The following is a 21,304-nucleotide window of genomic DNA, read 5'->3' as shown; positions in this document are numbered from 1 at the left end:
CTCACACACACACTCACACACACATACATACACACACACTCACACACGTACACACCCACTCTCTCTCACACATACTCACACACACGTACACACCCACTCTCTCTCTCTCTCACACACACACACACACACACACACACACACACACAGAGAAACAGATACACACCCACTCTCTCTCTCTCACACACATACACACACACACACAGAAACACACACACACACACACACACACACACACACACACCTTCTCACACATACACTCATAGAGTCACAGAGTAATGGAAAAAGCATGAAAACAGGCCCTTCAGCCCAAACTGGTCCATGTTGACCATGGTGCCCAATCAGCTAGTTCCAACTGCACTTATTTGCTCCAAGTGCGGCCTCACCAATGACTTAAACAACTGTGACATAACTTCCCAACTCCAATACTGAACTCCTCGACTGATGAAGGCCAGCATGCTTATTGCCTTATTCATCGCCCTATCTACCTGTGACGCTGCTTTCAATAAGCTACATACTTGTACTCTAAAGTCCCTCTGTTCCGCAACACTCCTCAGGACCTTACCATTTACTGTGTAAGTCCTACCTTAGTTAGACTTTCCAAAGTGCAACACCTCACACTTATCTTAATTGAATTGCATTTGCCAAGTCTCAGCCCACTTCCCCCTCTGATCAAGATCACTCTGTAATTTTTGATAACCTTCCTCGCTATCAATGATACCTCCTAATTTTGTATCATCTGCAAACTTACTAATCATGCCTTGAACATTCACATCCAGATCATTTCTGTCAATAATAAATAACAACCGACCCCTGTGGCACACCACTAGTCACAGGCCTCCAGTCTGAGAAACAACCTTCAACCATCACCCTCTGCTTCCTACCATCAAGCCAATTTTGAATCCAATTAGCTAGTTCTCCCTGGATCCCATGCGACCTAATGTTCATGACTAGCCTGGAACTTGTCAAAGACCTTACTAAACTCCATATAGACAACATCCACTGCCCTACCCTCATCTAACCTCTTGGTTACCTCTATGAAAAACTCTAAAGGATTTGCCAACATGACTTCCCTTGCACAAATCCATGCTGCCTATCCCTAATCCCTCACACTCACACATTCTCTCACAAGCAAACTCACACATGCACACACACACATGTACGCACACACACACACACACACACACACTCTCTCATGCACACACACACACACACGCACACATACATGCATTTACATATAAATCTGTGAATTATTTCATCCAAGATGTTTGTCTATCTGCAAATAACATTCTATTCTGTTGAAACGAAAAAAGTCTGACTCTATGTTAAAACACAGACAGATTCTAAACAAGACCTCACATCTAAAATGCATTGTCTAACCTGAGTTTTCACCTCTTGTATACACTGATAGTACCTTTAATTATCTTGGGGCAATGACTTGAAAGAAATCCTGGGATTTGCATTTTAATCAATAGAAATCTGCATCTCCTTTCTAACTGATTATAGATTCATCAGGAGGTGGTCAGTGAGTCATTTTTAAGATTGTTACCTTTCTGCTTATAAATACTATGTCGTTGTACCTCCTCTTCCACAATACACCTGAGGAAGGAGCAGAGCTCAAAAAGCTAGTGTTTTCAAATAAACCTGTTGGACTATAGCCTGGTGTCATGTAATTTTTTGACCTTGTCCACCTCAGTTCAACACTGGCACCTCCATGTCATGGCTACCAAAATGAGACGACCCAATAGGTTTTAATTATGATGACTATTTTGGTGAATTTTGTGAAGCATAGATTTATTTTAACTAAATGATTGTCGATTTATATTTAAAACAGGAATAAATAATATCAATTTATACATGGCCTTTTATGACCTTAGAATGTCCCAAAACATTTTAAATTTTCTTAAGTATATTCGTAATACTAACACGAGTCTCAAACCCAGTGCAGGCATCTCCTAGTCATCACTTTACAAATAGACAATGTTTACCTGGAAGCTTTTGGAATTATCCTTTATTTTTAAAATGGACACTAGATATGTGGCGAAGGTGATCAGGTGACTTTGGCAGTTCCTGCCTCGAACTTCTGGAAAATCGCTTATTGAATGCCAATGGTTGGAAGCACCCATACGAATGGAAATACCCAGATGGAAATTATTTGTGAAATTTGCCATGACTAATTGGTTATGATATACCCAAAACCCGATGCCAGTGAACTTGCAGATGTCTTGTTGGAGGCTCATGCAGCACAGTGGTAGTGTTCGTTACCTCTGGGCCAGATGGCCCAGGTTCAAGCCCCACAGTTAACTAAGGAGAACTGAAAAGACCATAAGTTATGTGTTGTCTGACGGTCGGTGGCAGAATAGCAACAGGAAGAGACAGTGTCATCTTTACTTAAGAACTTGTTATATCTAAAGTCTTAAAGAAGCCTCGCAGCCTGATTCCTGACTCCAAGTCCATCCTTAATAAATTGGACCCCCTGGAAGTCACAACTACCTTTTGTGATCTGCTGGATATTCATCCCCTTAAGGGAATCCTAGAACAATCTGGATAGCTGATTTTAGCTTTTGAACTCATTTAAATTACAACACAAGAGTCAAAAATATTCCTTTTTTTACCAGGGCTTCTATGACTGCTTTCCTACAACAAGTCAAACACATGAACTACGAACTACTTTAGATTTACAACTTGTAAAAATATACTATTCACTTTCACCATTTCTTTCTTCTGGGTTTAGATTTACAACTTGTAAAAATATACTATTCTCTTTCACCATTTCTTTCTTCTGGGTATGAGTAGTGTAGTGTTTATTGTTTTGGGAAGAATGTGCAAAAGCTAGCTGCTATTATTTAATGTGACCCCACAAAACTAAAAGGCCAAGAAATGTGCACATCTTCCCCTCCTGAAATCACACTGATTAATGGAAAAGGAGAAGATACAAGGGTTTTGATTCTTTCCTCACTCTGTCTCTAGATGTGCAAATGTGGAGTTTAGCACAAGTGAAAAGCAGCTCTGCAGAATCCAGAGGTTCTGCTCTAGCCTAAAACTAAAACTGAAAGCAAGATACAGACTGTGTTTGGAGTTATTTTCCCAGTTTTACATCTGATTCTTTTTTCGTCCCTAGAAAGCACTGCTTGGCAGAAAAGGCATTGCTTATTTGTTCCACTTGTCCAATGAAACTCTGACAGATTCACAACACGTATGATTCATCACCAAAACTTCCACTGACCTTGCCCCAAGCCGTCCCTCAGACAACAGAATGGGGTTATGTGATTAATTTCTAGGATATCTCCTTTTTTCAATTACATTCTTTTTCTATTGGGAGATGATGAACATAATTATAACATAATTTCCCTGTGGTTAGAATTAAACCTACTTCCTAGCGTCTTTAATACTTATTCAATACAAATCCAAAAGTTGTTCAAAGCACAAAACTGTAAACTACAACTCGCTTCTTTTTCTTCAGCAAGCAATATATTTTCTATAATTTTAACATTTTAACTTTATGTTCAATTAACAGTAATTTTCTTTTGTGAATCTCTCTGTGATAATGGATGGTATTTCTCTGTTGTTTCCTTACACGGCAAATAAAGAATGGTTATCTCTCTAATTATCGCATAGGAATTAATTTTAACTTTTTAGTGATATTGTTAAATTTCAGATTGAGCACCAGTCCACAGCTGTCCTGCTTTTGATCCTATTCAAGTTAGTGACCTAAAATGTGGTTCTTTTTGTCCTAGCAGAGAGGCTAGGCTTGTATTCTTTTGAGGTTAGAAGGATCAGAAATGATTTAATTGAAACATATAAGATTCTGGGTGGAGTTGACTGGGTGGATGTTGAAAGGATTCTCCCCCTTGTGGGAGAATCCAGAATTAAGAGTCATAGTTTAAAAATAAGGGATTGCCCTTTTAAGACAGAGAAAAGATGAGAAAACATTTTTTTTTGAGGATTGAAAGTCTTTGGAATTCCCTTCCTAAAAAGCCAGTGGATTCACAATCTTAACATATTTTAAAGGCAGATGTACATAGAACATAGAACATTACAGCACAGTACAGGCCCTTCGGCCCTCGATATTGCGCTGACTTGTGAAACCAATCTGAAGCCCATCTAACCTACACTATTCCATTATCATCCATATGTTTATCCAATGACCATTTAAATGCCCTTAAAGTTGGCGAGTCTACTACTTTTGCAGGCAGGGCATTCCACGCCCTTACTACTCTCTGAGTAAAGAACCTACCTCTGACATCTGTTCTATATCTATCACCCCTCAATTTAAAGCTATGTCCCCTCGTGCTAGCCATCACCATCCGAGGAAAAAGGCTCTCACTGTCCACCCTATCTAATCCTCTGATCATCTTGTATGTCTCTATTAAGTCACCTCTTAACCTTCTTCTCTCTAAGGAAAACAGCCTCAAGTCCCTCAGCCTTTCCTCATAAGACCTTCCCTCCATACCAGGCAACATCCTGGTAAATCTCCTCTGCACCCTTTCCAATGCTTCCACATCCTTCCTATAATACGGTGACCAGAACTGTACACAGTACTCCAAGTGCAGCCGCACCAGAGTTTTGTACAGCTGCAACATGACCTCATGGCTCCGAAACTCAATCCCTCTACCAATAAAACCTAACAGACCGTATGCCTTCTTAACAACCCTATCAACCTGGGTGGCAACTTTCAGTGATCTATGCACATGGACACCGAGATCTCTCTGCTCATCCACACTACCAAGAATCTTACCACTAGCCCAGTACTCTGTATTCCTGTTACTCCTTCCAAAGTGAATCACCTCACACTTTTCTGCATTAAACTCCATTTGCCACCTCTCAGTCCAGCTCTGCAGCTTATCTATGTCCCTCTGTAACCTGCAACATCCTTCCGCACTATCCACAACTCCACCGACTTTGGTGTCATCCGCAAATTTACTAACCCATCCTTCTACGCCCTCATCCAGGTCATTTATAAAAATAACAAACAGCAGTGGCCCCAAAGCAGATCCTTGAGGTCACTAGTAACTGAACTCCAGGATGAACATTTCCCATCAACCACCACCCTCTGACTTCTTACAGTTAGCCAATTTCTGATCCAAACAGCTAAATCACCCTCAATCCCATGCCTCCGCATTTTCTGCAATAGCCTACCATGGGGAACTTTATCAAACGCTTTACTGAAATCCATATACACCACATCAACCGCTTTACCCTCATCCACCTGTTTGGTCACCTTCTCAAAGAATTAGATATAGATGTAGATATATTGTTGATTCCCAACAGGGTGAAAGATTGTTGGTGATATGCAGAAATATAGAGTCAGGGTTAAAATCACATCAGGTACGATCTCATTGAACGACGGAGAGGGCCAGGGAATATGTTTTCTAAAGTGACAATTAGATGTAAAACAGGTCAATTTCAGAGGGTTACATGCCACATTCTAGAAATGTTTGCCAAACCATTCAAACCTCTGTTTAGTTAGGGATTTTTCAACCATCAAATTTGCTGTTACCTAAGACGGGCATTAAACTCTGAGCATTGAAAAAGTCTGTTTTAGGATCACTTCTGAATTGGGTAGGTACCAAGCTAGCTCTGTTAAGGAAAACTGGATCAAAATGTGACCAAGGCAATAATCTGTAAAAGGATTGTAAAAAGTTGTCACCATGAAGCTTTCTTTATTAAAATATTATTTCATGAATTTGGAACCCAGAGCCAATACTCTGGAATGGTATGGAAGTCTGCCCTTAACTTATTCTGCCAGGACCTCTGGAATAACTGGTGCCTCCACAGAATTTGTTAAGGACTACTCTGCTCAGACTTTGAGACATTACTGCCTGTTTGCTGCACATGTAGTGTGTTTGCTATGTAAACTGCTGGAACATTGCGCAGCTTTGGGACTGATGTAGCATGGTGCCGTTTAGGAAGGTGAATACCACCTTGACTGAGGATTGCCAACCAGCAAGGCAAACTGTCTAGTTATGTGACTGGCTGAGTTAGCACGGCAAGGAAATGGAGGGGAGGGCAAGGCAAGGCAAGTTATGGATACTGCCAGCATGCAAGGTACGTGCTAAGTTAGCAAGCACTGACAGAGAAAGAGAGCAGCCCTGAGATGCAGCCTGGTACAAACCATATGCTGGGCGCCTCTCTGTGCTCACAAAGTATTCCTGCTGCAGCCTTTTAATGCTCGTTACAGGTTTAGCCTGTAATGCAAGTCCATGTTTCCACAGCAGCCCGCAATTCTATCACAGACATGCCATGATGATTGGCATGTGCTGGATGCCAATGCCTGTGGAGGAGGGGTATGCATGGTTGATGCCTGTGGATAGTGTGGTGAAGTGCAATACAGAGATGGTAACGAGCAAGTGGAAAGCTGAATTTGCTGGGGACCCATACTGGTTTCTATGTCCAGTTTTCCCAATATCTAGCTTGTTTGGAGTGTTTGGTAAGATAGAAAGCTGAATACCAATGGGACAAGGTTGCTGCATTTAACAAGCAATAATTCCTCTTAATTAACAACTCACCACTGCCTAGTGAGAAACTGTTCAGACTTCTTTTGAAAAAGATGGAGCAAGATGCTGTAGGCGTGAGATTGCTAGCCTTCCCCTTTGATTCTGGCACAATTTTGGCCATAGTCAACACTGCTCAGACCCCTGTGAGATTCCATCCAGTGAATCTACCAAGGCATCCCCAGTGATTGCAGCAACCAGGGACTTATCTGAGGTCATCTATTAATAGCCTTCACTTGATTTGTAGCATTGTCCACAAGCTGTCAGGGAATTCATAATAGACTTCTGCACATAGGCTAATTGAAATGAGGCCCATGGAAAAATTTGACTGGGTCTCAAGCCTACCTGCTGTGGGACAAGGATGAATCCCAGATTTCATCACTAGGCCATCTGATCCTTATCATGATGGAAATGAAAGCCATGAGGTGTATAACTGGCGACTGGTTTGTCATCACACATTTACATCATTGGTGGAAGTCAAAATTACCCTACAATCTGTACTGATGGATTACTGTGATGCTCACTGTTATCTTGTGTCTGTGATGATGGATGACTACTTCACAGTTGTTACCTTGCCCTTGTATCTGAAATGATTGATGGTCTGTTTTCTGCTGATGTCTATCTCTATCAGTGATGAGTGATGGCTGTCTCTGTTATTTTCTCAGTAACTTTGTATTATTTCTAACCTCTCCAAAAAGGATCATCTTCTTTTCTTATCGTTGGTCCCTCTGATTTCTCCTTATTATCTTACAGCCTCTCTTTATTTTCCAAAGTATTCACCACAAACAGAACAAAAGCTATAGTTTTTGACAGCTTGCTTTCCTTTGCAATTGTCAGTTATTACCTCATCAATTGAGCATTTTCTATTTCAAATTGAAAGTGCACAGGAAGGATCTGCACCACAGAATGTTGGATATTTTTAATCACCCCTTCCATATGCACAAATGTTTGCATCTTTCAGTCAGATGAAATATTGGTCCGGATCTTCCAAGGAGCAGTAGTTCTCAGATTGTCACTTCGTTCAAGTTTTTCTCTATGTTGACACTTCTCCACATTTCTTACTAGGTTTCCCAAAGCAGCTTCTCCAAAAATGTGTAGCAATAGCTTCTTAAAGCTCCATTAGATTGGAGGAGGAAAGAGGGGTCAGACTTTTGTTTATACAGCATTAGCTGCTGAATGCCAGGTTTAAATGTTCAATGTGAAGGTGAGTAAATGAATGAGTGACTGGGTAGAATGTGTGAGCTAGGGAGATGGTGAGGTGGGTTAATGGCCAATCAGGCCGGGTTGAGGAGAAGAAATTAGGTGGTGGAGGGAGTGTAGTAGGCTAGTTGCACAGTGTGACGTCGGAGGAGTAATCTGGCCTCAGGGTCAGCACAGTTTGGTCAAGTTAGGATAGTCATTGACTCAGGCCAGACTGGGGTTAAATAAAAGATGAGGCAGTGGGCTAGGTGTAGCTTGTGGGCTGGTGTGGTTATTTGGAACTTTAAGATGAGATGATATAGATACATTTGAGTGTTTGGGAGGTCATTTCTGTAGTTACACAAGAGTTAGACAAAGAATTTTTTTTGTTTAATGGCTTCTGGGGTACCTATTCACGTATGGCACTGTGTGGCGTCTAGTTCAAACTTGGAGACTGAGATTTTGGGGAGAATCCATTGGAAGTTTAAACTTCCTGGCAATTCACACAGGGTTCGGTATGTCAAGACTTCTGCAACATCCCTACGCACATCTGGAGTCATAGGCCTGGCCTCCAATGATCCAGAGACTGGTAGATCGAGGCAATTGTAATTGAATTAAGTGCAAGACCAAGATGTTCACTTTGGTACCAGCGCTTAATTCTCCCAGTGATATACAGTATATATAACTGTACAATGTCTGGGAGAAGCTCATTGTGCAGAGGCCTTGAAGTCTTCTAGTATCACTATGTAAACTTTGGCCATTTGGGTGAAATATGGAAGTCCGTAAATATTTATAAATTTTAGCAGCAGCCAGAAGTTGCCAATCAGTGACTAACCTGTAAGTAATTGAGGTCCTTTTATACAATACTTTCTGCTGATGAGTGTGTACTCTGCTAGTTTAAAGACATTGGCTGAGGTACCGAGATCCAACCAATCCAACCATAAATGGATTTGAGGTTGACCAGGCTTGCTCCCCTGAAACCCATTTGCAAATTATGGAAATGAAAATTGGGAAGTGGCTGATTTGGCACCATGTACCACACTCAATCCTGAAACAATAGATACTCCTGAACCATGCTTTCTATCCTTCTTGTCTGTCTTAAAGAGAAAAAAGAACATGACAGAAAGAAAGAAAGAAAGACAATATAATATTTCAGAGTGAAGAAGTCCAATGACATTTTTGTGATTCAGTGCTAAACTTGCTACTTCGTTAGTGACTTTGTTTTGTCTCTTTGTCTTTTTAGGAAAAAGTGAGAAGTATTGGAAAGATCAGCAAACTGATTATTAACCTGTTGGACTGCATCATTTCACCTTTCAGTGGGCAACAAGTCCTGGAGCTCGACATGAATTCAAACATTCTGTCTTCGAGACCTGGGTGCCACATATGAATAACAAGACCTGCACATTAATCACTTCTGGTCATAAACAAAGGAAGGTTATACCTTCAAAGGAAATCTTTCTTAATCTATCTTTTCAGTCTCAAGCCCATGACAAACTTGTGAAGCCTATTTTAAAGTCATGTTCTTTTTTCTCTTTAAGACAGACAAGAAGGATAGAAAGCATGGTTCAGGAGTATCTATTGTTTCAGGATTGAGTGTGGTACATGGTGCCAAATCAGCCACTTCCCAATTTTCATTTCCATAATTTGCAAATGGGTTTCAGGGGAGCAAGCCTGGTCAACCTCAAATCCATTTATGGTTGGATTGGTTGGATCTCGGTACCTCAGCCAATGTCTTTAAACTAGCAGAGTACACACTCATCAGCAGAAAGTATTGTATAAAAGGACCTCAATTACTTACAGGTTAGTCACTGATTGGCAACTTCTGGCTGCTGCTAAAATTTATAAATATTTACGGACTTCCATATTTCACCCAAATGGCCAAAGTTTACATAGTGATACTAGAAGACTTCAAGGCCTCTGCACAATGAGCTTCTCCCAGACATTGTACAGTTATATATACTGTATATCACTGGGAGAATTAAGCGCTGGTACCAAAGTGAACATCTTGGTCTTGCACTTAATTCAATTACAATTGCCTCGATCTACCAGTCTCTGGATCATTGGAGGCCAGGCCTATGACTCCAGATGTGCGTAGGGATGTTGCAGAAGTCTTGACATACCGAACCCTGTGTGAATTGCCAGGAAGTTTAAACTTCCAATGGATTCTCCCCAAAATCTCAGTCTCCAAGTTTGAACTAGACGCCACACAGCGCCATACGTGAATAGGTACCCCAGAAGCCATTAAACAAAAAAAATTCTTTGTCTAACTCTTGTGTAACTACAGAAATGACCTCCCAAACACTCAAATGTATCTATATCATCTCATCTTAAAGTTCCAAATAACCACACCAGCCCACAAGCTACACCTAGCCCACTGCCTCATCTTTTATTTAACCCCAGTCTGGCCTGAGTCAACGACTATCCTAACTTGACCAAACTGTGCTGACCCTGAGGCCAGATTACTCCTCCGACGTCACACTGTGCAACTAGCCTACTACACTCCCTCCACCACCTAATTTCTTCTCCTCAACCCGGCCTGATTGGCCATTAACCCACCTCACCATCTCCCTAGCTCACACATTCTACCCAGTCACTCATTCATTTACTCACCTTCACATTGAACATTTAAACCTGGCATTCAGCAGCTAATGCTGTATAAACAAAAGTCTGACCCCTCTTTCCTCCTCCAATCTAATGGAGCTTTAAGAAGCTATTGCTACACATTTTTGGAGAAGCTGCTTTGGGAAACCTAGTAAGAAATGTGGAGAAGTGTCAACATAGAGAAAAACTTGAACGAAGTGACAATCTGAGAACTACTGCTCCTTGGAAGATCCGGACCAATATTTCATCTGACTGAAAGATGCAAACATTTGTGCATATGGAAGGGGTGATTAAAAATATCCAACATTCTGTGGTGCAGATCCTTCCTGTGCACTTTCAATTTGAAATATATAATGCTCAATTGATGAGGTAATAACTGACAATTGCAAAGGAAAGCAAGCTGTCAAAAACAGTTTTGCTGGTGTACTTTCTGTGACAGCAAGATTGAATAATAAAGCACAGGTGTTTAGTTCAGTCATTGGGCTGTTGTGCTTTTTACGACTAGGGGTAGAAACCACATCTCAGACGTATCTTATTTTATCTCACATCCTTACATTTGCACTCTCTAGCAGGTCTCCAGGCAGTGATCAGCTGTCAGTACTCAGGTGGACCTTAGGCTCCCTAACCAAGGAACTCTAAGATCAACTGGATCACCCTGACCATAACCTGCTGAGTTCAGCCATTTCACATAGACTAAACTGGGACATTCTGGGTTGGATGACTCAACTACAAGTTCAGTTGATTAACTGAACTACTGACTGTTTTTTCACACATTGTAGAGATGTAGGCATGCCATTTCTCGATTTCTCAGAGTGTAGTACTGTACACATTAAAATTCACAAAAAACATCTGTTAAGCAAATTTATCTATCTTTATGCAAATGACTTTATTCCATCACAGGCCTCATTCCATAATTCAATAACCTTCTGATGATTGTTCCTGTTTGACATATAGTTGCATATTCACATTAGAAATGAACTGAACAAAGAGAAAGCACTGACTTTATTCACATTTTAAGCCATTTGAAGATTAAAGCTTCTTTAAAAGTCAATTAAAAATTAATTGACTCACTAGAAATCAGCAGCAACATGCATAGTATGAAATTTTGATCTTCTGTCAGATTTCTCCTCAAGTGTCAGATGTTACATTTAATTTCACTGCTCTAAAAGAATGTTAGAAGATAAAATGGCGATCATATTATAAATCTAGTAGATAAACATGCATGAGAACTATTACATTGATGGCCATGAAAAAGCAGTCTGATAAAAAGGTATCTTTTAATTAAATATTATGAATAATTTGAAATGAAGGCTAGCATAAGCATGTTGATAAGTAAATGATCAAAAGCTGGAATATCTTCAATCAAAAGGAGGTAAAGCTATTCACTTATTTAGTTCAGTATTGCTGTGGACATACTTTGATATAAACATGATGAGGCTTGAGAGACTGTGAGCTGGCATTAATCTGAAACAATTTAATATAAAAGCATATCATCCAATTAGCTGACAGATAAAGTGATTCTGACCAAAATGCACAATTTCAGAGTAGCAAACTCACCAACTGTCAGTTGCCCAGTAATCTGTCCAAGGTTATTGCGAGCATTCACGGTTACATTTCTGTCAGATTGCAACATCAGTGGGCTGTCCTGAGAAATAATGACAAGAGAGGAAAAATGGGGTGGGAAGGATAAAAATGAAACGGAGGTGAGTTTGAAGAATGCAACTTAAAATCACCAGAAAGGGTTTACAGTTTCCTCCTCCCAATTCAAAGTCATTTAACTCAAATCATCTGCAACTTATTTTTGCAAGTGTTAAATTCTCACTTGACTGTGTCATTGCAATGTTATTTACATTACATGATTTTAACCTTTAGGTAATTCAACATTTTTAGCATTTAGAAATGACTGAGTTATCAAGTGTAGTTGGCATTCATCTTTTATAGGAATCTATTTTAAGGCGCTTTAGCAAAACATTTACATTCTTATTCAATCATTTCTCTTACGAACATTGTTAGACACACAAAAAGGAAATTAGTGACTAAATTTAAAATGATTTGTTTTCTAAGCAACACTTTGGATCCAGCATAACTCTATCTGTTTCTATTCATTGAAATACCTAAAGGTAGTAAATAAGGGGAGAAATCAAGCTTGGTGGATCCATTCATGTGTGTGAATTGCACACAGGAGAGCAAAGTCATGTAAATATTATGTTTATTTGTTCGGGGATGTGGATAATACTGGCTAAGCCAATGTTAATTAATTTCCATCCTTAATGACCCTGGAGAATGTGGCAATGTGCAGCTTTGTTGAACCATTGCAGGCCTTGAAGTGTAGGGACACTTGCAGACACCTGTAGGATTCTGATCCAGCGACAATGAAGGAACGGCAATATAATCCCACCATATAGTGGCATTCCCATGTGTCTGCTGCTCTTGTCCTTCTAGGTGCTGAAAGCTGCAGGGTTGGAAATTGCTGAGAAATGAGCCTGAGTGAGTTGCTGCAGTGCATCTTGTAGATGGGGCATATTTCTACGACTCTGTGCTGGTAGTGGAGGGCAGTGCCAATTAAACGGGTTGCTTTATCCTGGGTGTCAAGCTCTTGAGTATTGTTTGATCTATATCAATCCAGTCAAGTGGAGGTTATTCTATTACAGTCCTGACTTCTGCCTTGTGGACAAGCATTTTAGAAAGAGAGAGCGGGTCGGCACAGTGGCTCAGTGGTTAGCACTGCTGCCTCACAGCACCAACAACCTGGGTTCGATTCCACCCTCAGGCAACTGTATGGAGTTTGCACATTCTCCCTGTGTCTGCATGGGTTTCCTCCAGGTGCTCTGGTTTCTTCCCACAGTCCAAAGATGTGCAGGTTAGGTAAATTGCCCATAGTGTTCAGGGATGTGTAGGTTAGGTGGGTAACAGGGCAATGGGTCTGGGTGGGATGCACTGAGGTTCAGTGTGGACTTGTTGGGCCGAAGGGCCTGTTTCCACACTGTAAGGATCCTATGATCTATGATAAGAGAGAGAGGAAGTGTGTTATTCTTGCAGAATGGAAAGTCTTTGATCTGGTCCAGGCTAGGATCAAAGAAAGGAGCTCTTCAGTTTCTAACTAAATAACACAAACCTCTGATTAAACATGCTTATTATATACAGGAATAGCTGTTTTAATTTGTTCCTAACTATTCAAGCCTAATTTACACATTCAATCTATGGGTAAGCTCTACAATGTGCACCTCCTCTGAACTCTGCCTGGTGAGTGCACAAATTTTACAAATAATACCATGGGCATCTTGCTGTAAGTTATTGCAATTGCTTAGCATTGAAGTTGGAGCGGGGTCAGAGTTCGAGCTCACTGTGGAAGTGAGCACTTTCATTTTCATTAGAACTATAGAGGTAGATAATGATTGTTCCATTTATTTACATTTATTAAGAACAAAGGAGAAAAGCAAAATCCACTTGATGGTTAAATATAAAAATAACCTTGATTACTATCTTTCACAAAATTTGATATATTTTGATATATGTGAATATTATAATAACAATGAGAAATATTGTTATTTTGATTTCCATACTGTGTTTAAAGTTACACAAATAGCAAAATACCTACTTATAAAATTGTAGTCTGATGGACCATAAGGTGCTGTTCACACTTCATTTCACTTAGAATTTGCAAAATAGAAGCAAAAATAGACAATTCTGCTCCAATACTGCAATATCACTCAAAGCTAGTTTACATCCCAACAACTATTGCATTGGCTTTGGAATTCTTGAAATCCTTACCAAACAAAATTCTATCATTTCAATCCTGTGCTACACACAGTCACCCATCTAACACCCTATGACCTTGCATCTTGATGCTAATTCGCACAGATTCCATTATAGGCAGACTTTAGGAGCTATGCTGAAATTAAACAAAGATCTAAACATATTTGAAAGAATCCAATGTATACAGTTCAATTCATGAAATGCACATGTAGACTTAAAACCGTGTTCTCTTATAAAAGTATAGTTGCATTTATAACCCCACATCAAAAGCAACTAACATGCTAAAAATCTATTTCAGCTGCCAATCAAATTATGAACTTCCAAACACTTCCCCATTCCCCAAGCAGCAAACGTACAATGCTTCAGAAATGGCAGCTGAACATTGACATCTAGATGCTCTCCAGCATTTTTAAAAATCATTGGAGTCTCCACAACTCCATGGAAATCCAGATGATGAGGCTGGTCAACGCCATTTTGAATACTTGCATGTGGATCCTTAAATTCCTTGTTGGAATCTTCTGCCATTATTTAATGTAAGACTGGTAGAATCCCAAAGAAATTACAAACAGCCATTTGCAGCCACTTGTGTTGCTTTTGGTGGGTTTTGCTAGCCTCCCATTAAAGCTCTGGCATGAATCCAGGAGGATCTCTGCAAAGTGTTAGGGCCTCAAAGTCTATGAATGAGCTGCATCCACATGCGGTTGTATATGTAAGATTTCAAATTATGTGTTGGGTTGTGACAGGAACATACAATGACTCGAGAGTTAGGATGAGAAATAGCAGCTGAAGATTGACGGTCATGTAACCTTAAACAGTGGGGAAGGGTAAATCGATATTGGGCAAATGAGAGCCACCAAAAGTCAATTACACAAAGCAACTAAGCTACTATTTCAGGATTTGTCTCTCCATCAAATTGTGCCCTCCCTCCTCTTATACAGAGATTAATTCTTTAGATGGAGAATGACTGCAAGAATGGCACAGCCAAGCTCTTGCTCGAATGGTTAGGCATTCACATGTGAGACTTGATCACTTATATAACAAGGCTGCCCAGATGGCAAGGATAACACATTCAAAACAAATCTTTTCTCAACTGTCATCCACCCATGTAAACTTTGTTTAAATCTCACTCTAGAGTGAAATGTAAAAGCGTTGAAAGAAATTGTAAGCATCAAAAATCGAAATAAAACAATTTATGATAACTCACAGGAAGTCAGTTAATTTCTGTAGTAACTAAATGTAGGTTATTACAAAAATAAAATACAGCATGGGTTTGAGCATTCAAATAAACAGAAAATGTTGGATACAGCAGCTCGGGCAACATTGATATTTTCGCTTTCTATACTGTCTAGATGCAAAGCTCATGTCAGAAAATTTCCTGGCTCACCATGAAGACCCCATATATGTTTTTGACTCCTCCAAGCTGCAGAAGGATTAGGTCAGCCACGGGCTGCTTTCCAGTTATGTTCAAGTCTGTTCAACCTTCTGGCACACACACCTCGCACCACATCAACCAACCACCCCCTCTGCATGTCACCCATGCTAACTTCATGCCCATCCATCCACTTTTAAAAGAGAAAGGGCCTGTATTCGCAGTCTGAAGTGGAGGATTTGCTTTGATTGATTAAAATTTTTATGTGGTAATCACAAGTGATTCTTCCTATGATCTGTGCTTATTCAATGCCTGTATCTTTGTACAAAAAGAGCTTTTAAAAAAAAATTCTGTACTTTTGATTGTGGACTGAAATAGGTAAAAAATTGTTTTAAGAGCCCAAGATTGCTAAAGGATTACTGCAGTTTGTAAAAATAAGTAACCGGACACTCATTGTAGTACTGTTTACACAGCTGTTGGTTCAAGCAGTAATAGAAGAAGATCCAGACACTCTGCAGCCAAGGGTTTGTACAAATGGAGATTCAGCCGGCAACAGTTAGCTGATTGGTCTGTTGACAGCTAGTGATAACTTCTATCAGAGATAGTAGGAACTGCAGATGCTGGAGAATCCGAGACAACAAGGTGCAGGGCTGGATGAACACAGCAGGCCAAGCAGCATCATAGGAGCAGAGAGGCTGACGTTTCGGGCCTAGACCCTTCATCAGAAAAGTTCTGCCTGTCAACAACTATGTGATTAGTTCCCAGGATAGTTGAACAACAAGGGACTGTGAACAAGTTCAGAGAAGTATTTGCATCTCCCACAGCTCAGGAGCTGTGGCTTTTCTCTGCAGCAAAAAAAAAACACCTTACGCCTGAAGAAAACCAACTTATTTTTCCTTCAGTAGTTGCTATTATTTATGACTCTTGATGAACAAATCAGAGACCTGACAAATCAGAATAAATCACAGAAGGTAGGTCTGCAGGTACAACAAGTAATTAGGAAGACAAATGGAATTTTGTCCTTCATTGCTAAAGGGATTGAGATTAAAAGCAGAGAGGTTATGTTGCAGCTGTACAAGGCGCTGGTGAGGCCACACCTGGAGTACTGTGTGCAGTTTTGGTCTCCTTACTTGAGAAAGGATGTACTGGCACTGGAGGGGGTGCAAAGGAGGTTCACTAGGTTGATTCCGGAGTTGAGGGGGTTGGCTTATGAGGAGAGACTGAGTAGATTGGGATTATATTCATTAGAATTCTGAAGATTAAGGGGGGATCTTATAGAAACATATAAAATTATGAAGGGAGGAGATAAGATAGAAGTAGAGAGGATGTTTCCACTGGCAGGTGAAGCTAGGACAAGAGGGCATAGCCTCAAGATTAGAGGGAGCAGATTTAGGACTGAATTGAGAAGGAATTTCTTCACCCAGAGGGTTGTTAATCTTTGGAATTCCTTGCCCAGTGAAGTAGTTGACGCTACTTCGGTAAACATTTTTAAAAAAAAGGTAGATTTTTTTTGAACAAAGAGGAATTAAGGGATACGGTGAGAACGCGGGTAAGTGGATCTGAGTCCACGAAAAGATCAGCCATGATCTTATTGAATGGCGGAGCAGGCTCGAAGGGCCAGACGGCCTACTCCTGCTCCTAGTTCTTATGTTCTTCTATAAATGTGAAACAGTCACCCTGCAAACCAGTGAGAACATTTAGAGAATGAGGACCGAGAAGCAGCATCCTGATCAGGACAAGAACCATCTCAGCAGATCATGTGAACAGAGATCTCCCAGTTTACCCTCGCCCATAACACTCAGAGTGTGTGTGTGTGCATATGAATGTAGTTTTATAAGTGGATTACAGCTTTATCGAGTACAATTTTATGATGACAGCTCGTAATTGTTTACCTGTAGCTTGAGTCTATTTATTTGTAATAAATAGCAATTCTTGCTAAATACACAAACCTAGTTAGTACTTTCTTTCAACATGGTTTTAAAGGCAGGTAACTTGAGGAATATTGCATATTTTAAAACATGTTTAATATTTGCGGCAATTCTATGAATAATGGGGCTTTATTTAGTTACTTATCACATTTACTGTTTCTCCACTCTCCCGATTCCATTTTATCTTCTGTTTAGGGTGTAACTTCTCTTTATTTTATACTTCTCTGTTGAGACCTGCAGCATGTAAAACTAACTCTGCAGTGAAATTCAGCTGTAAACCTACGTTCTACTAATTTGCAGCATTTGCTTTGAAGCTTGAGTATGCTCATCATCTTTACAGCTATTATATTAAAAGGCTGTCTAATTTAAAGAGCTTAGAACTGTACCACAGTGATAATTAGAATGTCAACTGTCCATTAGATTGTGAAATATCTAGTAAAATAAATATTGGTTTCTATAAATAATTATAACATGCTGTTTCATGTATTTTAATCGACAAATACTCAGGCAGAGAGGATAAAAAGGCACAGCATTGGAATCAATGTCTGCTCTACCATTGATTTCAAAGTGAAGATCTTGCATTTATTTAACATAAACAAGAGTTACTGGAAAAGCTCAGCAGGTCTGGAAGCATCTGTGAAGAGAAAAGTTCTGAGCAAGGGTCATCAGAACTGAAAAGTTAACTGATTTGTCTTCACAGATGCTGCCAGACCTGCTGAGCTTTTCTAGCAACTTCTGATTTTGTTTCTGATTTACAGCATCCTCAGTTCTTTCAGTTTTTATTTTGCATTTATTTAATGTCTTGTGACATTCCTCAAAGATATACCAAAGTGCTTCATTGACAATTAATTCCTTCAAAACGCAGTCACAGAGTAGATGAACAGTGAAAGTCAATAAGGAATCACAGTGAAATGCTCTCTGCTTGCTGTCAAAATACTTCCTTGTATTTCCACATGGAGGCTTTTATCTTACGGATTCCTTCAGTATTAAGTAGACAATTGTATGATAAGACATGATCAACCATTTTAGGAGTTACCATTGACCAGAAATGAAATTGGGCTAGCCATAGAAATATTATTGTTTCAAAAGCAGGTCAGAGCCAAGGAATCCTGCAACAAATAACTCACCTCCTGTCTCCCCAAACATCAGTCGACCATCTACAAGGCACAATTCAGGGGTGTGATGGAATACTTTCAAGGTCACCTCAAGCTCCACCCCATCTCCTACCTACTAACCTCATCCTGCCCCCTTGACCTGTCAGTGCTCCCTGGACTGACCTATCCCCTCCCTGACTCCCCACCTACACTCTCCTTTACTGGCTCCATCCCCACCTCTTCAACCCATTTGTTTCCTCTCCACCTATCCTCTCCTCTATCCATCTTCTATCTGCCTCCCCCTCTCTCCATATTTATTTCAGAACCCCACTTCTGATGAAGGGTCTAGGCCCAAAATGTCAGCCTTTCTGCTCCTATGACATCACTGCTAGATACTGGTTAAGCACTTCCAGGGCTTTCCAAAATGATGTTGGTGAGAAGTTATATCTGGTGGTCTGGATTGGATGCTGACATAGCTGCATTGGTGGGGCAGGGTGCCTGCAAAGACAAAAGTTACTGCCAGCCATCCCTGACATTTGTGGGAATGGCCTGGTAAATCCTGGATTTGGTTTCACATTGACCATACAGGTCCTTTCAAGGGCTCAATCTTGGCCATTGTGGATACCCACTCAATGACTGGAGGTGCAGAGTTCATTTGTCATCAAACAGGATGACAACCAAAAACTGCATGCATCTTTTGCAATACAACTCCTCAAAGTGTTGGTCACAGATAAAGGCCACTATTTACCAGCAGGGGAATTGAGTGTTTCCTAAAGTCAAATGGTACTCCTTCTATAAGGATAGCTCAACTGTTCATCATCCAATGGTCTGACAGAAAAATAAAGTAGTCCATACTCTGAAGGCAGGCTTAAAAAAAGCTGTTTCACTAGATAACAAACTGTCTTGGTTCCTCCTTGATTATAGGACCATTCCTCATGTAACTGCAGGAATGGCTCTAGTAGAGTTGCTAATGGGAGAAGACACCATACCCGGTTAAATCTGATCGACCTGGACTGGGTGGGGGGGGTGGGGAGAAAGGTGAAATTGCAGCAAGAACACCAATGCTGGACACAAGATTCTAAGCAAGAGGGACTTGACTTCAGGGGACAATGTTTCATGTAGGAACCACTGGAATGACTATGGGTAAGAGGCGTGGTCAACAGGTGACATAGTTCCTGTAGGTGCAACAGTCCTGAACAAGGATTGGACCAAATGAAAGCTGCAAACAGTATAGGAAGAAACCATGTCCACTCAACAGCTTGTCCAACGTTTTGAACCCCTGGGTTCTCCCTCTCTGCCAAGTGTCAGAAATACCTTGGAATCTGAGATGGACATGGTGGATGTTGCTGCCTCTGCTGACTGAAGGAGATTCTGAGATGCTCTGGGCACAAGTGAGCTACTGTTATATGCTACTAATATCAGAGGCGAGTTGGAGAATCCCAACCCAATGCTGAAACACCTGGGAGGTGCCACCAAAAAAAACTGGCCCACGTCCTTGGACTCAAGGATAGTGATTGAAACAAGGTCAGCCAGGTCAACCTCATAGAATGAGTTGTGGCTGTTAACCAGGTTCAATCGGAGTACTAGCTGCCAGTTATAAACAGTGTCAGAAGTTCTGTTCACAGCTGGTTCTGAGTCAGCTAAATCCATGTCAAGGACTCACATGTATAAATAAAGGGTGACATGGTTGTGCTTTTGCAAAAACTCCACAATTAATCTAATCATTTTCCAGCACTTGGCCCATAGCCTTGCATGCCTTGGTTCACAAGTACATATCTTAGAATGGGACAAAAATATGAACAAAATATAAATAAACTGAACATAAAGATGAGAATGAGAACTTTCAAGAGGGGTGAGAAAGGAAACAAATGGACAGCTCTCTCTCAATGTATTTAATGTTACATTTAAATGCAAACTGCACTATTGCTGAGTTGCTTCAAAAAGCAGGCAACAGACAATGGCTACCTTCAGTATTGTATCTTTCCATGATTGTTATTTCAAACCAGTTGTTTTCATGAACTGCTGTTAATGTGGCAAAGGTGCTTTCATAATCTCCCAGTCTGCTAGACTTCATAGAGCAATTAAGAGTCATTCACATTTTTTTCTTGTGAATAAGAGGTTGGTTGAGTCAGACAAGACAAGGAAATTTTCCTGTGAAAGAACCTATGATCCAGTTGGATATTTAAGGTCCCCTTTCAGTTTGTGGTGGTGTTTCCTTTTGGCAATAGGACCTTTTTTGCAAAGGGTATGTTGGAGATGATTGGCTGTTTACATTGTAAATGGGTCTTGGTTGAGGTGATTTTAGAGAAATGTACATAAGTCCTACTCCATCAGTACTCAATCCTAGTGTTCATATCTGTAATACACCTCAGCAACATAGAATTTTCTATCAAGTAATTATGATCTGCATGTAGACTCTGAAATATTGCAGTTAGTCTCTCAACCTGTACTTATGGAGCAACAATCACTGTCTGAACCTGGCATTACCTGTTTGGGCCTAATTGCATCTAGATTAGCAATTCTGCTTGTGAATTAAGCTTAATATTTTGCACTTAGTGAAGCATTGCAGCACATTACCACAAAGTTCTCTTGTAAGCTGATTCCAATTAGTGTCTCTCCTACCTTGTTTAAGGATCAAATGGAAAGCTGCATGGATATTACATCAAATGGGTCAACTGCATTATGCACTTCCAAGTGCTTATGCCAGATTAGGATTTCCAGTTGGAGACAAATTTTCTGTTTAAGGCTCTTAAATGACATCAAAGCACTTTGCAATCATGGTGCAGGGCTGGATGAACACAGCAGGCCAAGCAGCATCATAGGAGCAGAGAGGCTGACGTTTCGGGCCTAGACCCTTCATCAGAAAAGGGGGAGGGGAAGGGGGTT

At 40.4% G+C, this 21,304-nt stretch overlaps 1 protein-coding gene across 1 annotated transcript in view; it reads right to left on the bottom strand.

Annotated features, from left to right (window-relative positions):
* The window catches only part of LOC125484037 (zeta-sarcoglycan), a 905,082-nt gene that overhangs the window by 71,930 nt on the left and 811,848 nt on the right, over positions 1-21,304 (bottom strand). The window contains exon 4 of the mRNA XM_048601198.1: positions 11,829-11,916. Within this exon, the coding sequence (XP_048457155.1) occupies positions 11,829-11,916 (88 nt within the window). The remainder of the gene's footprint in view (positions 1-11,828; positions 11,917-21,304) is intronic.

Source organism: Rhincodon typus, chromosome 1 (genome assembly GCF_021869965.1).
Source record: "Rhincodon typus isolate 14 chromosome 1, sRhiTyp1.1, whole genome shotgun sequence".
In the NCBI taxonomy this organism is placed as follows: domain Eukaryota; kingdom Metazoa; phylum Chordata; class Chondrichthyes; order Orectolobiformes; family Rhincodontidae; genus Rhincodon; species Rhincodon typus.
This window is presented reverse-complemented; position numbering and strand designations above follow the sequence as displayed.